This window comes from Atta colombica, unplaced genomic scaffold (assembly GCF_001594045.1).
Source record: "Atta colombica isolate Treedump-2 unplaced genomic scaffold, Acol1.0 scaffold105, whole genome shotgun sequence".
NCBI lineage: Eukaryota > Metazoa > Arthropoda > Insecta > Hymenoptera > Formicidae > Atta > Atta colombica.
The window spans coordinates 2065969-2087670 of NW_017259190.1; the positions used below are offsets into that span (position 1 = coordinate 2065969).

Consider the following 21702-nt stretch of genomic DNA (forward strand, 5'->3'; position numbering starts at 1 on the left):
AGAGAAATTAACTATTTTATATTTTGTATTTTTTAAATGTGAGAAGTGTTGTATCATCTAAAATTAAATTGGAAAAATATATGTTTATTTTTCATGCGGTATCATCAGTTTTTGAACACTGATCATTATTGACTATCAAAAATTCTTCCTATTAATATTTAATTTCTTCCTATTAATATTTATGAAACTCTCATTTCAATTTTAATTTCAAAAAATGCTACTGAAAATAGGCGAGAAACAAATGAAGAATCCGATCTCGACGGTCTCCTCGCGCACTCGTCGATTCGTCCAACCCGACAAAAAAAGTGCAGTGACCGTTATTTACGGTTATCTTCGCTCCGAGCAAGTAGGTTGGTCGTGCACATAAAGCGTGCACGCGATATGCCGCACGCGCTTCGCAAAAGACGAGAGGGATCGGCCCGTCGACTTTTTGCGCCGTGAAATCGATTTTCCGTATTCCTCCATGGAAGAGAGCCGTGTGAAATCATGACGCGTGAGAATCGTCACGCAACGAGTTGCCAATCTGAAGCGAAATGTAGGTCGCTTGATTATCTTAAGCAAATTCGGCACGATTATTTGACTATGAAATGAAAATGAATAGACGTGACGTTCGACATTGCTACACGAACATGAAATAATTAAAATTGCAGAAAAAAATGTATTCTACAATAAGATATGTAGATATGTAGATTTTACGTTTTACGATGCTTTTATCTTTACATCAGTGAAGAAGTTCAAAGAAAAATTAGCTATTTTAAGTTGTTGAAAACGGTTCTTTTATTTGACAGACCACAGTGATGTGCTGGATGAATATTATCAATATAAGATGCGGATTATTGAAAATTTCTCTGTACTACATTTTTTTGCTGATGATGACTCAAATATGAAACTGAAATGTATGTTTTTTGTGAAATATTTTAGTGCGACTTAAGATACATATCGTTAATCAAACCATTTATTTTGTAATTATTTTTTATACGCATGGACTTCTGCTGACTCCCGTTGCCCCATTGTTTGCTTTTTGTTGTTAATCGAGAGTTCGTTATTATTGTTTGGTTTAGATAACTTATGTTTTTTATGTTTTTTCTTAAACCCGAATTGTTATATTGATATATTGTATAAAAGGAAATGACATGAACTGTTTGTTAAATAATGTAGATAGAAGTGGGAGTTTTTTTTCTTAACTTGAAGACTTAAATTTCCATATTTTTTTAAATAGAAACATTTTACGTATTTCTGACTACAGGCGTTTATTCAATTTTATTTTATGGTCTTCTTATGTAGATGATAGACTGTGACGTAAGTTTCGCCGTACGACGCAATCATCTGCGACGAATCCTCATCGCGACTTCCTGACGACATCTCTGTATACTTGTGCAATAGGCAAACTAGATCTAATGGCTTCCAGGGGCGGTTCAGCATTGTAATCCGTAATGTAATCAGCGAATGGCGTTATAACGGATTGTTGCGTGTGAAACGAATTGGCAAATATCGTGTGGGAGTCGAATTTTGGATCGAAAATCGCGAGACGGAAATGGAGAAATTTCAACGATATGTTGTTTCGTAGCATCAAGTTGCTACGCGGATCTGAAGAATTGTGTAAATTGGAAAAATTGGAATCACTGGGAAATATCAATTGGAAAAAGAAAACAGAATGGAAATCATTTTATCGTTGCGAAATTAAATTGTACAAAATTTCACACAAGTTGTCGTCACAACGTAATTTGGAAATGAATTATTTTGAAATAATGCGAGCTATCGTGCATAGAAACTAAGAATGTATTATATCCGTATTTTTTAATGAAGAAATTACAGATTTTTTATTTTGCATTTGAAAGTAATACAAAAAGTTTGACGATTTAGAACCTGGATTAAGAATTATTTTAATAAGAAGTGGACATATTTTTAAAAAATAATAATAATAAATGTTTACTTAATATTGTTCAAAGAAATATGTACTAAGATTTAGTAATTTTTTTCTGTACAGTCATTTTTTGCAAAAACTACATCTCTGATATATCTTTAAAGAAAAAAAAACTGCTTACCGTCGATGGATTTCTTTGGACAGTTAATCGCATTGAGGCCAATGTCGCAGGAACGATTGTTTACATAAATCCGAGAAAGAGAAATCGAGTTATACACACTCAATACATACAAAACGTCTCGCGCCCGCACAAATATCGGCATTATTTAATAAGCGTCAAGGCTGAATGCCGATCGCGGCGTAAGTGCGCGACATTGCAGACGCTCCAGTATAGAACGCCACTGTCTCTATGATTCACTCACGTTTCGCTGTTGTTTAACGATTCGCTTTATAGTTTCCCTGCGTTCCACTTGGAGCACACACAATTCTTTCTCTCGTACGCGACCCGACACTTTTCTTAGGGTTATTGTTATGTGACATTTCGATAATAAAGCATTACTATCTTGTGTGTCTTACCAAAAATTCAGATTCCGCATTACATTTATAATTATTTTAAAGAATCTTTTTAATTATTCGGCTCTTATTTTTGACAAAAATCTAAAAGAAGTACTTTTAACGTTTAACTTAAATTATGTTCGTTTTTTATTTATTTGCATTTGAGGGATTAAGTTAAGCAAATCATTTAATTTTTAAATAAATTAAATAATTTTTGAAATCATTTCTTATTATATCTTTGATAAGAAAAATTAAGAAAATTATAGAATTTATTGAGTTAAAGGTAGCAGCACGTTTTTTAATTGTGGTTTTAAACATTTCGCCATTTGAGTCAATTTATGTCAAATCAGAAATGAAGCATAATTTATACGATAAATTCGCAAAACATATATGTCTTTCAAAATCATGATTTAATAATTTTCCTCTTTGCTGTTAAATCGTTTTCATACGTCATATGATATTTAATTTCCAATAATCCGTTGACATTTCTAAAATTCCCCAAGGATGGATAACTTCATAGTGACGTAATCGAACGATCATGGTGGATCGCTCGATCGTGATTAATTCTTGATATACGACGTATGAGCACGGTGTATGCATGATACACGTGTGCTCCAGGAAAACGCGTCACTGAGTTTGTTTATATGTTCTACAACTCATGTTACTCGTAACGCAGCAGTTAATAGACATTCATCCTGTCGCTTAACGCGAATTACACCCACGTGCGACAGACGCAAAGAGTTTTCTCAGAATATGTACTAGTTACATATGGATACCGTTGATCCTTTCAAAAAAGTTTTTACTTAGAAATCATGATGACAGAGATGAAAGCTGAAAATGTTATGATATTATCAATTCAACTAATTGCGCATAGAAAGAACAGTTTTGCTGAAAAAAATTTAGGTCTGAAAATAATTTTGTTGGACCATCAAAATAATAATGTAAGATGCTCAAATCAATTGCCAGAATTCAAAACTTTGCAGCATTGCCCATCATGCTTCTTACACTGAAAAAATGTTCTGATTAAATCAACAAAAGAGCCCAATAAAAATGGTATTTTAATGAAAATTGAACAGAATTTTTATTATTCAAATTATATAAGATGCTCAATCTAATTGTTAGAATGTCAAAACTTTTTATACCTATTGTTCATCATGCTTGGAAAAAGAAAAAAAAACTGAAAAAATGTCTAATTAAACTAACAAAAAAGCTCAATAAAAATTACATTTTAGTGATAACTAGGAATTTTGTTTATCTTTAAAACGCAATACTTGTTGAATTCTTTAGTTAGTTTAATCGTACATTAATGTACATACACAATTATTTATTTGCTAATCTAACAAAATTATTTTCTGTTTCAAAATTATTAGATCTGTATCTATCTAAATTATTAGATATTTCAATATCATTTTTTTTGTATGTCTTTTCATTTCATTGTCGTTTTAATTACACTGATCATATGAATGTTCTCGATAATAATGAACCACGATTTATGTCAATAAATTGAAGACAGGATTTATGAATTAAAAAAATCAAAATTATTAAATTTGATTGTTTTTTCTATCGACGCAATTATTTTCCAATGTTTATACATATATATTATATATAATATTAATGTAAGACCATAGAAAATAATAAGGATGACATTATTTAAAAAAAAATAAATATTTTTAAAGCATAAATGAATTAAGTAGGTTCAGTACGGGTCGATACCTTTTCTAGATCAATTTTTCATATGAATAGACTCATACTTTCGCACTTCTCGATACATCAACGTATCTGTCCGGAACCAGAACAATCAATATCACTTTGTGACTTGAAGGTAGAAGGACGTATGTCATATGTCCATTTACACGACATTAGTCAGTCTTTCTGTGGGCCTCAGGGAAACATTTTATTTGACGTACATGTCATATTCATGTCCAAAAGTCTTTTCTGAAAAGGGAATGACACTAGTCATTTCTGTTACATTTTACGTAAAAGCCAAAAATGAAATCAAAATGATATTAATCGAGTAAGCAAATAAGTTTATGCTTTTAGTTGAATATGTTGTGTCCCAAGTCCATTAGCAACGTATCACGCAACGATGATTAATACAATGTCCGAGATAATTAACGTTCAGTGCAGTTACGATAGCGCGTGATATTCCTGACAGGCACGTCTAATCAACGTTCATAAAATAAACCGCAAGGGGAAACCCTTGTATATAGGTCCACCGTATTGCGGTTCGGGCCATCGAACCTTTCTCCGCTGCATTGCAGGCAAATTCGTGTATTGATACGAGAAAGAAATTGTATTAATTTCTATTAATTTTCCCACGCACGTACATATGTATCACTTTAATGCTTTAACGATCTTCTCTATAAATTCCAAAATACTCTACACAGGAAAACCGCAATAAATAATTACGGAAAAGTTTTCTTTTACTACAATAATATATTTACGTACTTTAAATGAGTGTAAAACGTACATGAATTATTAATGATTGATTTTACCGTATTTTAATTGCTTTCGTGTACTAACCATATAATTAAGGTTTTACACGTGGATCTAATGTTCACATTAATTGTTTCATAACGTTGCAGTGTTGCAAGGATCAATAGCTGCTTGCGTTATCGCTGATCCTATTAAATTGAGTATCGAAACAAATAGATGCGCTACAGATTAACGCGATTTAGCACTTTGCTATTATACATAGCTTGTATATCATGAAATCCTTAAAATAATGAAGTTTACGCGCGATTATGTCTTTCATTAAAGTAAATAATATAAAATAATAATATCAAGAAACAGGACTTTTTATGAATAAATCAACTAAATATGAAAAGCATCTATTACGGTTAAAGTTAAAGATTGGAATAGTAACATTTATATAAATATTTTAAATAAATTTTATCTCAGAAATATGACTGGATGCCGATTACTTTTCGACTTGCAACACAAATTGAAATAATAAAAATACTCTCAAATAGTATTTCTGAGATAAAATTTATTCAAAATACATATATAGATGTATTATTCCAACTTCTAACTTTGATCATAATAGGGACATTTCGTATTTAGTTAATATAAAATAATATAAAATTGTTTTTATTATATATCTTTTTTTATTATAATACAGATAGAAAGATTTGTCAACTAAGACAAAGTACTTCTAATCGTGATTTTTCTTATGGCATTGTGAATATTTATATCAGTAAAATTTCTGTGAGTCATGTTATGCTGTCATTGCGGAAACGTAATGTTGAAATGTTTACATACAACTTTTATAAAAGGAAACATGCCAGTATAAAACGGATCTTCTTGCGGCTCATTATAACTCTGGTACTTATAACGCATGATTGCGTAATAATGATTCATTCGATGACACTACGCGATGTTCTCGTAATAAGCCTCCTTCATGAAGAACCACCATTTATGTTATAGTAAACATACTTGTTGTATGATTGCGAAATATGCCGTTCTTTTAAAAACCGGACGAGAAATTTGTCGCTCCATCAGTCAAACTGATGACACTTCCGTTGCTTTAAATGTATTCAATCAAGACCTGCTTTGTCTTGAAAGATTTCGTTTTGTAAGCATTCTTTAAAATAAATATTTAGACTAAGAAACTTTAATGTCAAATTTGTAACACAGATTTTTTTTTTCTATGAGAAGTATGACATTTAAGTAGTGACGAAATGAATATTTCGAGCAATTCAAAAAATTATCTATTTTGTATTGTGAATAATTATCACATTATTTAGATACGTTTTGTTTATATGTACAATTTTGTTTCAGATAAAAAACATAATTAATATAATGTACATAATAAGATATAATTAATCGCGTTAAAAGATTATCGATATATGAAATATCATGCACATAATGTAATATGATAATTATCGTATCTTTGTTACTCATTCACTCTAAACAATTGCTTTAGACTAATTATAAATTTTAATTATTTTAGCCGCAATATATAGCGAATTAGGATAATAATATTACAACCCAATTATAAATTAACATCTATCGTAAAACTCTTCGCGGTTAGTGTCATTATTTCAAATATTTAACATGCGGTTGTAAATCTATCTGCACATTATGCGTTGCTGTAAAACGTACAATTAACAAAGGACCTTTCATTCCCTTTGTGTCACACGAGGGATTTTGCTCTGGAACAGTAAGTTATAATTGGGTCACCCTGAGCACCTGTCATCAACCACTTAATCCTGAATTGCAAAGGAAAACGGGTTAGTAGAAAGTTCCAAAGGAAAATGAGATAGTATAGAAACAATGTATCGCGACGTATTAAATGGAACCACAATGAAAATCGATTCTCCGTTCTTGCGTTTGGAAAAGCAATATACAATATTCATTTGAAATGCTCGATAATAAGTTTTCTCTAATGAAAATGAAATGGAAAATGTAAGAATATCTTGTTTTCCTTAAATTATAATTACAATTAATAGTTCATTAATAAGGCAACATACAATATTTATTTGTAACACTGGATAATAGATTTCTCTAATGAAAAAAAGAATAAAAAATAAAATAAAGAATATTCTGTTTTCGTCAAATTACAATTACATTTAATAATTAATTAATATTAAGTTATAATTGATTATATGATTATTCTATTAATACTTCGCAATGTAATGTTATAATAATCATTGTTGTAATATAATGTTGTAATATAATATTTATAATATTTTTATGAGATAAATAAGATCTATGTGAATACAGTATGCTTTTATAAAATTAGCTTTTTTTAAATGTTTAAGAATAATCAGAATATGATTCTAAATTAATTTTAATTTAATTTGTCCTAGATTCGTGTTAAATTCTTTGCACAGTTACGTTTAGATTCTTTAAATTCCAAATTAACATATTTATAAAATAATTATTTGGAATAGATAATTTATCAAATTGTTTGAAACATTCATTTTGCTACACTATGTTGACATTATAAGTGTACTCTTCACAGAAAAAAAATCTGTATTACAAAAGAGTGTGATTCATTAAAATCATTCAAATAATTTTATATGACGAACGTTTTCACATATTTTCCACATATCCAGCCTTCGAATGGAAATACATGGTACAATGGAAATCCAACCTTACAACTGCCTCGGGATAATTTACTCATAATGCGCATTTATAATGCTCCGTCATCTTTTGTAAGTGTGTAACTTTGGTTTTTTCTTGTCTCTGAAAAGATAGTGACGTTCACAGGCAGTGTAATATTATTGTGTACCAAGTGTGACAACAGGAAATTCTTTATACAAAATTCTTTTCTTTAAGTCGCTCGAAAATGAAGTATCTTAGATGTGTTCGTTATCCAGCGTCGTTGTTCCAATAATAGCGATAATCAAGCTCTGTATTTCCTATTTCCTATTTTTTTTAGTTATTTATGTATAATTTATTTATTTCAAAAAGTATCAATAAAACTACATATTTCGTAAGATATAAAATCAAATCGACCAATAAATGTCTTAAAATTCTCTATAATAATTCACTTCTATTAAAATATAAAATATATTTATAGGAGGATATATTGGAATATATGAAATAAAAATTTGAAAAACCCTAATGGCAAGATTTTCTGAAGCATATAAGACATTTAATATATTTATATATTATTAAAGATACAAAAAATTTAAACATAAATTATAAATTTTTAATTAAAAATGCAATTAATATCCCTATATTTTTACTTCTTTAAAAATATATAGAACACTCTGGATACATTAATTTTTTGACAATGTTATGTTACAATTAACACAGAAATAGTTAATATCTTTCTCGATTTCATCTAATGAATTGTCATTGACACGTAAGAGTGTCGTTTGGCTTTTAATTCAAGCGATATTTTCATTTAGTTGTATTAAGAGACATTAACTCTGGAGACTGATGATACCGAATGACCTCTTTTCTTGTACTCGTTGCAGGGGTGCTGGAGATGGCGGCCACCGAGAGCACGATCCGATTTAGTGGCCACACGTTGGACAAGGCGACCAAGGCCAAGGTGAATTCGAATTTAGTTTCAACTTGATTATTCCATTAAGATAGCAGCCATTCTATTCTCTATACTGCATTTATCAATTCATTCGAGATAGATGATTCAATATATAGAATATTAATATGATTAAATAGTTTTTTTAAATTAATTTTAGAGATATTTTTTCGCAATATGATCATTTTTACACCCATAAAATATTAAATATTTAAAAGTTTAATCATTTGAAGCTTGTGTTATTATTTTTATTTAAAATTAAATGAAGATAATGATTTTTTATCTCATTGAATTAATAAATTTTTTATTGTCAAGATTCTTTTATTTAAATATTAATTACACTGTAAGCATGTATCCGAATATCTTGAATTTTTGATGAGGAATGGCACGTAAATCAATATTAAACTTTCTTATCAACTTTCTAGTTTGACGCGAGGAAACTTATATAACAAACATGTTACATAAGTGATCAATATAGTGATCAAACTGTATAATAACACTGTATAACACAGTTCTTATGTTATAATAAATTTGATCTGATGAACTTATCATATGGTCAATCGATTAAATGGTAGGAGAGGTCGGTAAAAGAAATTATTACACTATAACTGATAATTTATAATATTCAATAATATTAATTTATTTAATATAAATAATGTTAATATTTTGTATTCCCAATCATCATTCTTGGCGAGAAACCTTATACATGAGTAAGAAATATAGATCAACACCAAAATAATTTCAGTCGACATGTGAGAGGCAATGTCGACTGTGTTGCTAATTAATCGTCGTTTTAACGAGATGAGCATTGCGATATTCTATATATTCCCGCGTGGTTGAATTTAATACATCGACACTATTCAGGATTATGGTTAATAATGTAATAAATTTGCAATTCCATCTGTTTATTATATTATTACGAATAAAATTATGAATAACGATATGTACGATAATTTCTATTTACGATGCTATTTCTGTAAATCTCATAAATTGAGACTTTAAGAGAAATGTATAATTTATTGATGTCCCACAAGAGACATGGTGTAACGCAGTGATCATTTTAGCTTTGTTTAACGTTGACAAATAACAAGGATGGAATGATTCACTATATCATCTCTTGCTAGAAAGCATTCTTTATCTTACGAAAGATCTCTCGGTTAGTATAAATTTACATATTTAAATATATATTCTTAGAAAAAATATATTTATAATTAGAAAATGTTTCCTTAATTTAATTAACACTGAAAGTATTAAGCCTAAATAAAATTTGGCTGGGAATTAATATTTGTAATTAAAATCATATTGTATCACTTGAATTGCAAAAATCATCACTTAATTTGAAAGGCTTCTTGCTTAATAACTATGTATACTTTCCTGAGAAAAAAATTACCAAAAGTTAACCAATTCTTTCCTACTACTAATTACAGTGTATGTTAATTATTATGCGATTACTCAACGTTTATCGGTATTGACGTTTATCAGTCGATAACAATGCTTGATAATTTCGTAATTATTGACCATTGCAAAAAAGTTGCCCATGTCAGCGTGTCTGCGCAAGTTTTTAAAATGAGGGTACTATAAGTTTCGAGAACTGAAAACCTGAAAAAGTTAGGAGAATTAGAAACGGAGAAAATTGCAAAAAATTTCTGGAATTTGGTGCTTCTCTAGATGAAAATAAAAAGATCACGAATTACATAATTAACATTACTTATAAATGTTCGTGTTTATATAATTATAGAAGATTATTAAATATTGTCTAAAAAAGTAATACATTAAAAATTATAAAAGAGCTGAGAGAGTCAGCGCGGTACGTAATATTTATGTTCAATAAAATATACATATTTGACATTACAGTACTTAATAAAACATTCATACATTTTGACTCGACTTTGAGTCAATTCATTTTCAACGAAAATATAGGCTGAGTCATAAATTTTTGTGGGCGTTGAATAAAAAGGAAGGAGAAATGTTCCTATGAACATTAAATAATAAATGCTTCCTTATGAAAATAATAATGGACACAAAGATTTGAAAAGATAAATATAATAACTATATTATGGTACGTCGTACTTATGCCTGTGAGAAATAATGAAGGACATTTTGAGCATCTTTTAAATATAAATCATAATATAAGTTTTTAATCAAAAAACTTACTTAAAAGTTTTGACTTTAAATAAAGTCATTGTTTTTATATTATATTACTGTATTTGTGTCCATTATTTCGAAAATATAATGAAATGTGACCTAATATATATAGGATTATTTATTCCTCCTACGCTACCAAGAAAACTGAAATGGAGTTTTTGACATTTTTAGATTTTCAAAATTAAAAGTTGTATTGTTCCATTGTAGGAAACCGGAATAAGGAAACCAGAGATAAAGACCATATATAGACATTATCTTTAAATACCGAGATTCAAAAGTAAAAAAGTTGTGGTATACAATTATTTATGACAGTAAAGAAAAAGAAAAAGTAACTCACCCAATCATCCCAGGAGCGTGAAACATAATTAAATCAAAAAATTTTTAGATAAAAAAGAAGAAATGAATAACAAAATTTAAATATTCGCTGTTAATTACAATATCAATTCCATCTAAGTTGAGCAAAAGTCAAAGTTAAAATAAGTGAAAAAAGAATAATTCAAAATAAAAAAAGATCTAAATAAATAAATAGACAACACAAATAAATAAGTAAATATACAAGAGATGATAAAAATCAAATAAATATAAACGTTCCCAGCGATTGATGTTTATAAATTGAGATTATATATTTTTTTTTCCTTTCTTATCAGCCCTTTCACAATTTTAAATATATTATTTTTTAAAAATTCTATTTATGTTTGCTTGAAAAGAATAATAGAAAATGTTTAGTTTTTCCTTCATTTTTCACGTTGTTTTTATTTCGTTTTACTTCACATCCATTTTTCTTGAAACATAAATTTTAATTTGCATCATAATCTCAAATATTTACGCTAACGGAAAGTGGAAATGTAATTAAAATAGTACTTCCATGTTCCATCTACAGTTGTAATTTCAATTTAGAACGGTAACAGTTTATTCCGGAAAATACAAGAATTTCTTTCTATCTCCGTCTTCACGGTTGCTCCAGCGAAAAGTAATGCTGGCTTCGAATCGTTTCGCAATGTGAACCTGATCTTGGTAAGCACAATAATCGCACTGGCCGTGGTAACCGCGCGCGACCAGCGGAAGTGGTTTTGTCGTGCGCAAGATAAAGTGTTATCGATCGCATTACGAGCTCTCGAGCGACGACATTGCAGGAAGAGGAGGATCATACAAGCTTGGTATGATGATAATCAGAGCATCGCGTTTTGCCTTTTGCAGGTAACGCTGGAGAACTACTACAGCAATCTGATAGCACAGCACATCGAGCGGAAGCAGAGGCTGGCGAAGCTCGAGGAGTCCCTCAAGGATGAGGGCCTCTCGGAACAGCAGAAGCAGGAGAAGAGGCAACAGCATGCTCAGAAGGAGACCGAATTCCTCCGGCTGAAGCGGTCCAGGCTTGGCGTCGAGGATTTCGAACCTCTCAAGGTCATCGGCAGGGGAGCATTTGGCGAGGTATTATACATTGATAACAGATGTATAATAGCAAGCTAGTTAGGACAGTTACAATGGTCTAATTGTACTAGATTAGCTGTGATTAGCTTGATATGAGATATGAGATTGAATTTTAATAAATAAATTTATATTTGTAAAAAAGAAGTATTGAAAAAAGTAATAGATATCACTAAACATCCTCATTTTGTCAGAAATATAGATTTTAAATGATATCTTCTAAATTAAACTTTCTATTTGTTTAAATGACATCTTAAATGATATATTCATCGAATATTTGTTATGTGTAAATTATTCATTTACGCAGCGATTTTTAACATAAAGACAGAGATTGACTTCTGTTCATATAATTATAATAATTACGATAATAATGGAATACGCGAGACTCTCTCAGGCGATAGTTGTTCAGGAGAGAGCGAAATTTTCTCATTATTTTTCAGAAAAAATAGCGTTTCGCCTCGCTTCGCGGAGTGAATGGCAATCCCTTTCGTAAAATTCAAAATTAGATGAAAAAATGTTTTTAATTCGTTCGAAAATCTGCCGGTTTTTATTCAAAACGTACTGTTTTGTAAAACAAAAAAAAATGTACAGGTAAGACTCGTACAGAAGAAGGATACTGGACATGTGTATGCGATGAAGATCCTTCGGAAGGCAGACATGCTCGAGAAGGAGCAAGTTGCGCACGTCAGAGCGGAGAGGGACGTCCTCGTGGAAGCAGACCATCAGTGGGTCGTGAAGATGTACTACAGTTTCCAAGATCCTATAAATCTTTATCTAATAATGGAGTTTCTTCCTGGTGGTAAGTCTTTTTATCGATCTTTGTGACAAGCTGAAAACGGAAGTGCTATTTCTGGGCATCGTGAATAATTCAAGCGAGATGAATTACAGGTGACATGATGACGTTGCTCATGAAGAAGGACACGCTTTCCGAGGAGTGCACACAATTTTATATTTCCGAAACGGCGTTAGCGATCGACTCCATACACAAATTAGGTTTTATTCATAGGTACGTTCATCTCGTTAAAATTCTTGGGAATAGAAATAATTAAATATAAATAGATTAAATATAATGAAATTTATTTACATTATAAGTCATTGATTTTAATTTTTTCTAAAAATAAAATATTTTAAATATATATGTAAATGTCTGTTTTGTGATATATATGTTTTAATGCAATTCTTGTCCTTCTAATAATCAAAAGTTTCAAATTTTTTAATTATTATGAAATTATATGAAATTTCATTTCATCTATATTTAAATACATAGTTTTTATATATGTATACAATAAACACATACATAGTTTTTATTGTATATATGTTATATAATAATGTATATACAATAATAAATATGTATATACAATAAACAATTACTTATATTAATTTTATTTTATTTTCCAGAGACATCAAACCAGACAACCTGTTGCTGGATGCACGGGGCCACATAAAACTTTCTGATTTTGGACTGTGCACGGGTTTGAAGAAATCACATAGAACTGATTTTTACCGAGACTTGAGTCAAGCGAAACCTTCCGATTTCAGTAAGTAACGACGTTTTTCGCGTGTGTCAAAGAGAAATATTTACATAATGTCGATTTATAATTTAATTGTCTCGTCTGTGTTTCACGCAGTGACATCATGCGGGAGTGGAAGCGGTGGCGCGATGGATAGCAAAAGGAGAGCTGAGAGCTGGAAAAGAAACAGGAGAGCGCTGGCTTACAGCACGGTAGGCACTCCAGACTATATCGCGCCGGAAGTATTTCTGCAAACAGGTTATGGACCGGCTTGCGACTGTTGGTCCCTGGGAGTTATTATGTACGAGATGCTTATAGGTATGATGTGTTGCGTATTTTTCTTTTTACAAAATTCATTTGTAATTAATAAATTATTTCAAAAACAATCTACACAATTGTTAATTTATTTATATTAATAAATTTATTATTCTATAAAAATACACACTTTTTTATTATATTATATATTACAAATATAAAATATATTGTGTTACAAACATATTAAATTATGTTATAACGATGACATTGATTGCAAGATAATTATTAAGGATGAACATATCATAGAATAAAAGTTTTAAAAATTAATCTTGTTAAAGTTAACAATAACATAACTATTTTAGGATATCCACCATTCTGCAGTGAAAATCCACAGGAGACGTATAGAAAAGTAATGAACTGGCGAGAAACGTTAGTATTTCCACCGGAAGTTCCCATTAGTGAAGAAGCTAAAGATACCATTATCAGATTTTGCTGCGAAGCCGATAGAAGATTAGGTGAATTTCTGTATCTTTATTTGGAATTATTAAAATAAAAAAAATCTTTCACATTATGATTAATCTTTATCGTGATTATTCTTCATAGGAGCTCAAAGAGGCATCGAGGAGCTCAAATTAGCGCCTTTCTTCCGCGGTGTCGATTGGGAGCACATCAGGGAAAGACCAGCTGCTATACCGGTCGAAGTGCGATCCATCGACGACACGTCGAACTTCGACGAGTTTCCAGACGTGAAATTAGAGATACGTACGTATATATTTTTTCTTTAATCTATAAATGCTCGTATGGTCAAACTGACCTGACGCATAAACATAAACGAATGAAAATATTTTACTAAAGAAATATTTTTTAAATATAATATGTACTTCCTTTAATTACTAATGTTTGAAAATTATTATTTTATTTTATGTTTAAAACACGTCTCAATTTATAATTATTTATAAATAAAAATAAAAAATTTTATTTACGCATGAAGTATAGATAAATTAAAGTGAGTCAAATTAATTCTCGTGCGAGAGCACTTACGGATTAATTTATTTTTTCCTTATTATTATCCAATTGCTATAATAATTTCTAACACACTTCATCCTTTCGTTTTGCCTCATTATAGCGTCCGCGCCAATGCCACAGGATGGCGAGGTAATATACAAGGACTGGGTATTCATTAATTACACCTTCAAGCGCTTCGAGGGTCTGACACAACGGGGCACACCGACCAAGAAATAGCAACCCCTCACTTCCTGCTCGATCAACAACGCCGTCGCCAATCAGCAGCCAGCTGACGTGATCGAAATTCCGGCCTTGGTACATCATCCTCATCCGCCATCGTCGATGACAATGGTGTCGCGTACGGTGGATGGTTGACCTGTCTCGCTCTTGGGCGCGGTTTAAGTATCGAATCATTCTTATTTGTATATACGTGATGAGCACGGATTGTCGTGAATACATGCAGCGTCATTCACGGATATCGAGAGTCGCGAGCGGTGACAAGTTCGGTCAACCAAGCAGATAGGCGGGCAGATATAGAAGAGTATAGCGATAAAAGTGCACAATACACGAATACTGCACGTCTCGACGCATGCATCGATAATACGCGTTAAGGCGATGCGAGCGAAGTCTTTCGTTGTGTGACTCACGGTGATTCTCATAAGTTTCTCCGTCGAGAAACATTACTCTTTAATCTTGTCATGCCGCGGAGGAGGCGTTTTGTGCGAAGCGTAGCATAATAAGCTCTCTGTGGTAATGGTATTAAACGGAAATGATCGAAGAGAGCCTCGGTTCCATGATCCTCATGTACTTCTTATTTATCTATCGCGCGTGTCAATGAAATTTTATCATGCGAAATACATTTGTGGAAAACCCGGCTAAGCTCTCGAATCAAGCTCTCTTTTTTTCTCTGTTCAAACGTTGTATTTATAATTAACTCTCTGTGATATATATGAAGTTGTTGAAAATATCTGCTATCTTCGGACTTTTTGTCTGTTAGCGGATGTTATGCTTTTATTGATGTTGTATATATGTGATTAATCGTATTTCAATATGTCTTGAAAATTTAAAAATTGTTGTGATGAAATTTTATAATATTATGTATTTTTGCGCTACTTTTGAGAGCTTAGATCCGTTCACGAAACTAGGAGAATTACTAATAGAATTGACGATATGCGCATGAAGCTTTTTATATATGTATAAAAAATCCTGATATATTTTACACGGTTTATCATTACATGATTTCACAGCATTATGTAATGATAAATTTTCGGTACCGAGTCTCTCTCTTTCTCTATCTCTCTTTCTCTTGTAAGGCAATAATAAACATTTAGCCGTGTCTGAATATACGATAAAGGATGCTAAACTTCAAAAAATACCGTAAAAAAGCGTAAGAAGGGAGAAAGAAAGATTACACTTGTAAGATTCAGGGCTCCTTCGTTGCCTTATTAAGGTTCCTAACAGACAGCCCAACAAATCCGTACGTTTAAACGAAAGAGATGAGCCACTTCTTCGATGGAAAATGGCAATGTGTTGCGATAGTGTATAGAAAATCATACACACGCATATGTATTTTACACTCGATGGAACCGAATACCTTTTCTTTCGATCGCACTGTAAACAATTTTACGATTTACGATTTCGTAGTTTTGCTGACAGCCAGGGCACCTTGGTAATAAAATAGTAATAACGATAAAGACTAGGTAACATTTAAGATAACAAACATACATACATAAACACAAAAGTACCTATACGTTAAATAAAAGATTGCACGCGTACGCGTTCAAAACGTAATTGCGTTTGGATAATATAGTACATGTATAAAAAGAAAATTCTCAACGCTCCTTCCACGTAACGTTCCGGCGTGTCTCCACTTAATAATCACGCAATCACGCTATACTGTACATTCGACGAAGAGATTAGTTTCGTACGACTCCGCCTGCGTATGTATCTTAATGCCGTTTATTGAATGAAGTCTTCAGGTAGTTTAAATAAAGCAGAGAGCGCCTAGATTACGATGTACTACCAATTAAGCAAGTAATTTAAACAAAGAGAAAAAAAAAGAAGAAAATCACCCGCGAGTAAAGTTAGTAGAAAAAAAAGAAAAATGAAAACTATTTTCTGCACTATGCTAGGAGTTAAATCGACGAGTGTAACGTAAGCGGGAAAGTTAGGGAGCTATGGAATACTTTTAATCTCTCCTCTTGTCACCATTGAGTACAGATGCTCTGACGTCCATGCTATTAAGCAAAGAAAAGAAAAAAAAAACGAAAAAGTGATCGCAATTTATTTATTTAAAGAGAAAGTCTAAATAAATGATACAACAATAGCCACGAGATGCCTTCGACGCAGCAAATTTCGGTGCCCTGGAACACACAGTGCATATATATGTATATATATATATATATATATATATATATATAAGTATATATGTAAAAAAGTATATATACATAGAGATACCTTTTAGCGAAGAGAGAAAGGAAGTGTAATATGCGCTAAATTTAGGTGTTGAATTATAGGTGTGCTCTGAATTCGAAGTCAAGTGGGTGTACATTTTTTTCTCTTCGTTTTCTGAAATCAAGAGAGGGAACGAACGTATTATGATGTAATGGGATGATGACGAAATGTATGTACGCACGTATCGAGCTACTACACATTTGATGTAAAACAATTCTGAGGACACATGAGAGGGAAATCTCTAAGTAGACTTAACGGTATTGATTGTCGATGTACACTGTAAATACTGACGAGGCAACTAAATATTATTAAGAGCAAGGCAGTTTGAGCTCCGGTGTTTAATTGGTTACCGCTGTACTGCCATCCTCGACTTTTTATTATTGTATATCGCGCATGATGAATCGTATTACGGGTGTGTTAAACGTACGGTATATCATCCAATCTCACGTTTTTGCTCGTGTTTACGCTAGTGTTCTTATCATTGTACGAATACTGATTAGTTGTTAATTTTACGGTTAATTTAAATGAAAGAAACCGCGATAGATCTCTCCTAGCTAATTCGTACTAATTAGGTATTAAGTTACTTTTTTCTTCGGCAAGGAGTCTCTTTATTTTTTTTTCTTTTTTCTTGTCGAATAAGAACCGCTTCCGATGACGTTCTTGATAATTACACGTCCAAAGGTTCTGCTTCCTACGCGTCTTCTATCTCTCTTGTCATAGCTGTCATTTTTTCGATCATATGGTTCCTTTTTGTTGCGATAGAGATTCTCAGATTATGTAATATACGATAATCACGCGCACGTATATTGATCGCATACAATAATGCGAATTACTTCTACATGTTTGAATATTGAGAGGAATCGCTTGTTTAATCAATATTTTAAGCTTGGATGAATAATGATTTAAAATTACAAATACCGAGAATACCAATTAAAATCTTCACTGTAAAATTATTTAGAAAGACTTTTGCTAAAATATGTCGAAAGAAAAACGAAAAGTTCTTTCACAAAGGTAAATCGTTAACTTTCCATTAAAAAATAAATAATTAGAAAAATTAGTAATTAACTAAATAATTAAATGTCAACATGTCTATAAAAATCATGAATAAAGCAAAAATGTTTTATATATAGTTTAAACAAATACGCGATAAAAAAATCTAATTAAATTTTCTCTTTATTGAAATTATATTGTGAACGATAGCTCAACTATTTCGAGTCGAACACAATTGTCTAAAAAAGATTAATATGGCTGATCTAATCATATAAAACTTCTCAGATGAGTTATTTATCATGGAATCTTTTGCATCCTGCATATTACTCATTCAGGCTTAAAGAGGAAGAACCGTGTTGTACGCGATGATGATCTTTCGAGCGCCCCGTGCGCGAAATAACGATTTGTGCAAAGTGCTCTTGGATAAATATTTTGTTGCACTTATCATTTTACAACGCGCGAAATCTAGAACTACGGATTGAGGCATACAAAATTTAAGAAAATGCGTTCTCGTTCTTGAAATATTGTAAAGATATAATACAATTATACAAAAGAAAACATTCAGGAGGAAGCAAAGAAAAAATTCAAAAGTTCGAAATTCTATGATAATTCTATAAATATTTATGATTTATTCCAAGTTATAAATATTATATATTATATCATTATAAATATTAAATATTGAATAACTGTTTATTTGGATTACAATGACTGTAAATATAGCTAAAAAAAACATTAGAATTATATCTGATCTAGCTTGTATCTAATATAAAAATTTGACGTTTGAAAAACAAGCGATCATTGTCAGAATTTTATCTTTTCTTTACACTTTATTCTGTTTTTTTATTATTCATTCTGTTTTTTATTGTTACGTTTCATTACGTCTCATCCGTATTCTATACAAACCGTTAGGTCGCGTGTGAGTCATTTGAATCATCCTGATGCGTATTGAGGAATCGAAATAATATTAACATATTTTTGCTCTTTTTGAGGATAACGGAAGCGAGTACGTGTTGCGACAATCGTGTGAACCAAATTCTTTGTTTGGAGGTACGGGTGTTATCTGTCACTGTAACTGCGCGAATGTTCCGTAACAACGCGGCTTAATTCATTTCGTTTTGTACAATGATTTAGCTGAATTTTGTAGTCGGACTTAGTATAGCACTAGGTAGAACCTCTCAATAATTAATCCTGTTCAAGCATAGTAATAATAAGCTATTAGACACGGCCAGTCCCGCGCATCAGTTTACGGTGACTAGATAACACCAATTATGATAAAAATTTCAACATATAAAAGCAAGCGCATTATTGCAGTCGATTGTACGAGAATAGATTTCATCATATAAATTTATACAACACGATGTCCGGCCGTTCCGTTATATGTGACATTCGTCGTATAAAATTCGCGATTATGTAAGAACAATTACATACAAAACGAGTGCAATGACTGCTATAATGCTTCCCTTGAATTCTTAAATGGGCGACTTTACTATGAAAAAGATAAGAAGAGAAATAGTCCCAACTTCTGACAATATATTTTAGGAACTCATATATATGTCTTGAATGTTATTAATATGAATATATTTAGTTTATAAATGATTAATTCTTGAAAAAAAAAATTATTTTATTTATTCCTCATAAAAAGCACTTAATCACTCAGATTACTTCTTGTTCTTTAATAAAAATGGAAGAATGTAAATTTTTATTAATAATAATAATAATAATTTATTGTTTTTTATTATTAACTATTAATATATCATTAATTTGTCAATAGTCGATTTATCAATTGTCAAATCAAATATTTAAATTATTGTGATATAAATTATTTTCTTAAATTACATTATCGTACTATTTTCTCTTTAAAAAGTTTCAGGAGCCCATTTTTCAGTTTCAACTACATATAAAGGCGAGTACATTATTGCAGTCGATTGTACGAGAATAGATTTTGTCAAACAAATTTATACAACACGATGTCCGGCCGTTTCGTTGTATGTGACATTTGTCGTATAAGATTCGCGATTATGTAAAAACAATTACATACAAATCGTCAGTTAATTCTGTTTTGGGGACAGAGAGGGAAGACAAGAATGCGAACCACACACGCGGACGCATGACAAAACGAGGTATATCAAGTGCGGATATTTTATAGTAGGCTTGTGATTAAATCGAAGAATTATTGTCGAACGGTCCGAGATAAAATAAAAAACGATGTATAAAAAAAAAAGAGATATTGCTTTCCACACGCAGAATATACTATTGTAATTATGTCGTTAATAAATTGTTTTTTATTTTAATTCTCTAGCAAACGGTTCGTACGTGTTCCCTACATAACATTCTATTGTTCATGATTTTTAGCATGAAGTTCCATTAGCAGAAATGCAACCTGGAGGCAATTTGCGGAGTATAGTAATTTGTTTCGGTAATAGCGTAATGATAACTTATAAATTAATAGCAAGTTAATAAAATTATAGCAAGTTAAAGAAAATAATTTTATAACTCGGATGATGACATGTATATCATCTGACAAAATTGGATGAATTATTATTATTTTGCATTGCATGATTTAATTAAATTACAACTGTAACATTAAACGATATAAAATTAAAACAGCTTGATGCTTTAATTAAACTTACTTTTACTACTTTATATATTTTACTTTATATATTTTTTGTTTGTAAGATATTACAAATTAAAATTTAATTTTGATTTTTCATAAAATTTCGAAAAGATTTTTATATTTCTATTACAATGACAAATGATCTAAACATACTTTTAATATTTCTATAAAACTGGTTATTCCGATAAGATATAAAGAGAAAATAAATGTTCATTTGATAAAAATTGAAATGTAGGAAATGCAATAATTTTCAACATGTTTTTGATTCAACTTATTATCAAACGACTTGTTGACAAATGACTTATTATCATGTTACAGTATTTGTAAAATATTATTTTTTGAGATTTTATATTATTACATACGAAAAAAATATTTTCAAATTTATTTGCCTCTTTTCGAAATGATCAATTTAATAATAATATATTAATTGTACGGATAAAATTTAACAAATATATTATAAGCATCAGTTTATATTACAAAAAGTTAATAATTTTTTAATTGTAGTTTATCTTAAAATGTCAACAAATCGTATGCGATTAAAAGTTTTTTTAAATGTTAAAAATTGTTATCTATAGTGAAAATATATGTGCAGCAGGCAACCGCTTTTACTGCGATGGTAATTTTACCTCTGTTCGCTACTGACATCTTTAATCCAGTTCTGGCTTCCAGTTCACCACATTTCACCGATGATGGCGTTAGTAGCTCGGATTTGAATCGCAAAAATAATTGTTTATTAATTATTAGTTTCTTTTTGTATGATTCAAAGCAACAAAACAATCGAGTTATTATCATAAGTTTCAATTTCTCATTAATCTTATTATATAATAATTTCTCATTTTAATTTTCAATAATATAATTTATAGTAGTATGTATATTATATATATAT

The 21702-nt window shown here is 30.7% G+C and overlaps 1 protein-coding gene and 1 long non-coding RNA gene across 7 annotated transcripts in view; one reads left to right on the forward strand and one right to left on the reverse strand.

Moving 5' to 3' along the window:
* LOC108690496 (serine/threonine-protein kinase tricorner) overlaps positions 1 to 15008 on the forward strand; it is a 138804-nt gene extending 123796 nt beyond the window's left edge. For 5 of the 6 annotated variants that reach the window (XM_018197845.1, XM_018197827.1, XM_018197818.1 and 2 more), the window contains 9 exons: positions 8350 to 8426; positions 11757 to 11990; positions 12579 to 12786; positions 12876 to 12993; positions 13386 to 13525; positions 13616 to 13816; positions 14116 to 14268; positions 14357 to 14515; positions 14880 to 14995. In XM_018197845.1, coding sequence (XP_018053334.1) covers positions 8350 to 8426; positions 11757 to 11990; positions 12579 to 12786; positions 12876 to 12993; positions 13386 to 13525; positions 13616 to 13816; positions 14116 to 14268; positions 14357 to 14515; positions 14880 to 14995 — 1406 coding nt within the window. Of the gene's footprint in view, positions 1 to 8349; positions 8427 to 11756; positions 11991 to 12578; positions 12787 to 12875; positions 12994 to 13385; positions 13526 to 13615; positions 13817 to 14115; positions 14269 to 14356; positions 14516 to 14879 lie in introns of all 6 variants that reach the window. The other variant, XM_018197810.1, reaches the window with a different exon arrangement.
* A 698-nt stretch (positions 15009 to 15706) lies between these two features.
* LOC108690527 overlaps positions 15707 to 21702 on the reverse strand; it is a 6545-nt gene continuing 549 nt past the window's right edge. The window contains exons 2-3 of the long non-coding RNA XR_001931893.1: positions 17216 to 17326; positions 15707 to 17121 (exon numbers count right to left, since the gene is read on the reverse strand). This is a non-coding gene — a long non-coding RNA (uncharacterized LOC108690527). The remainder of the gene's footprint in view (positions 17122 to 17215; positions 17327 to 21702) is intronic.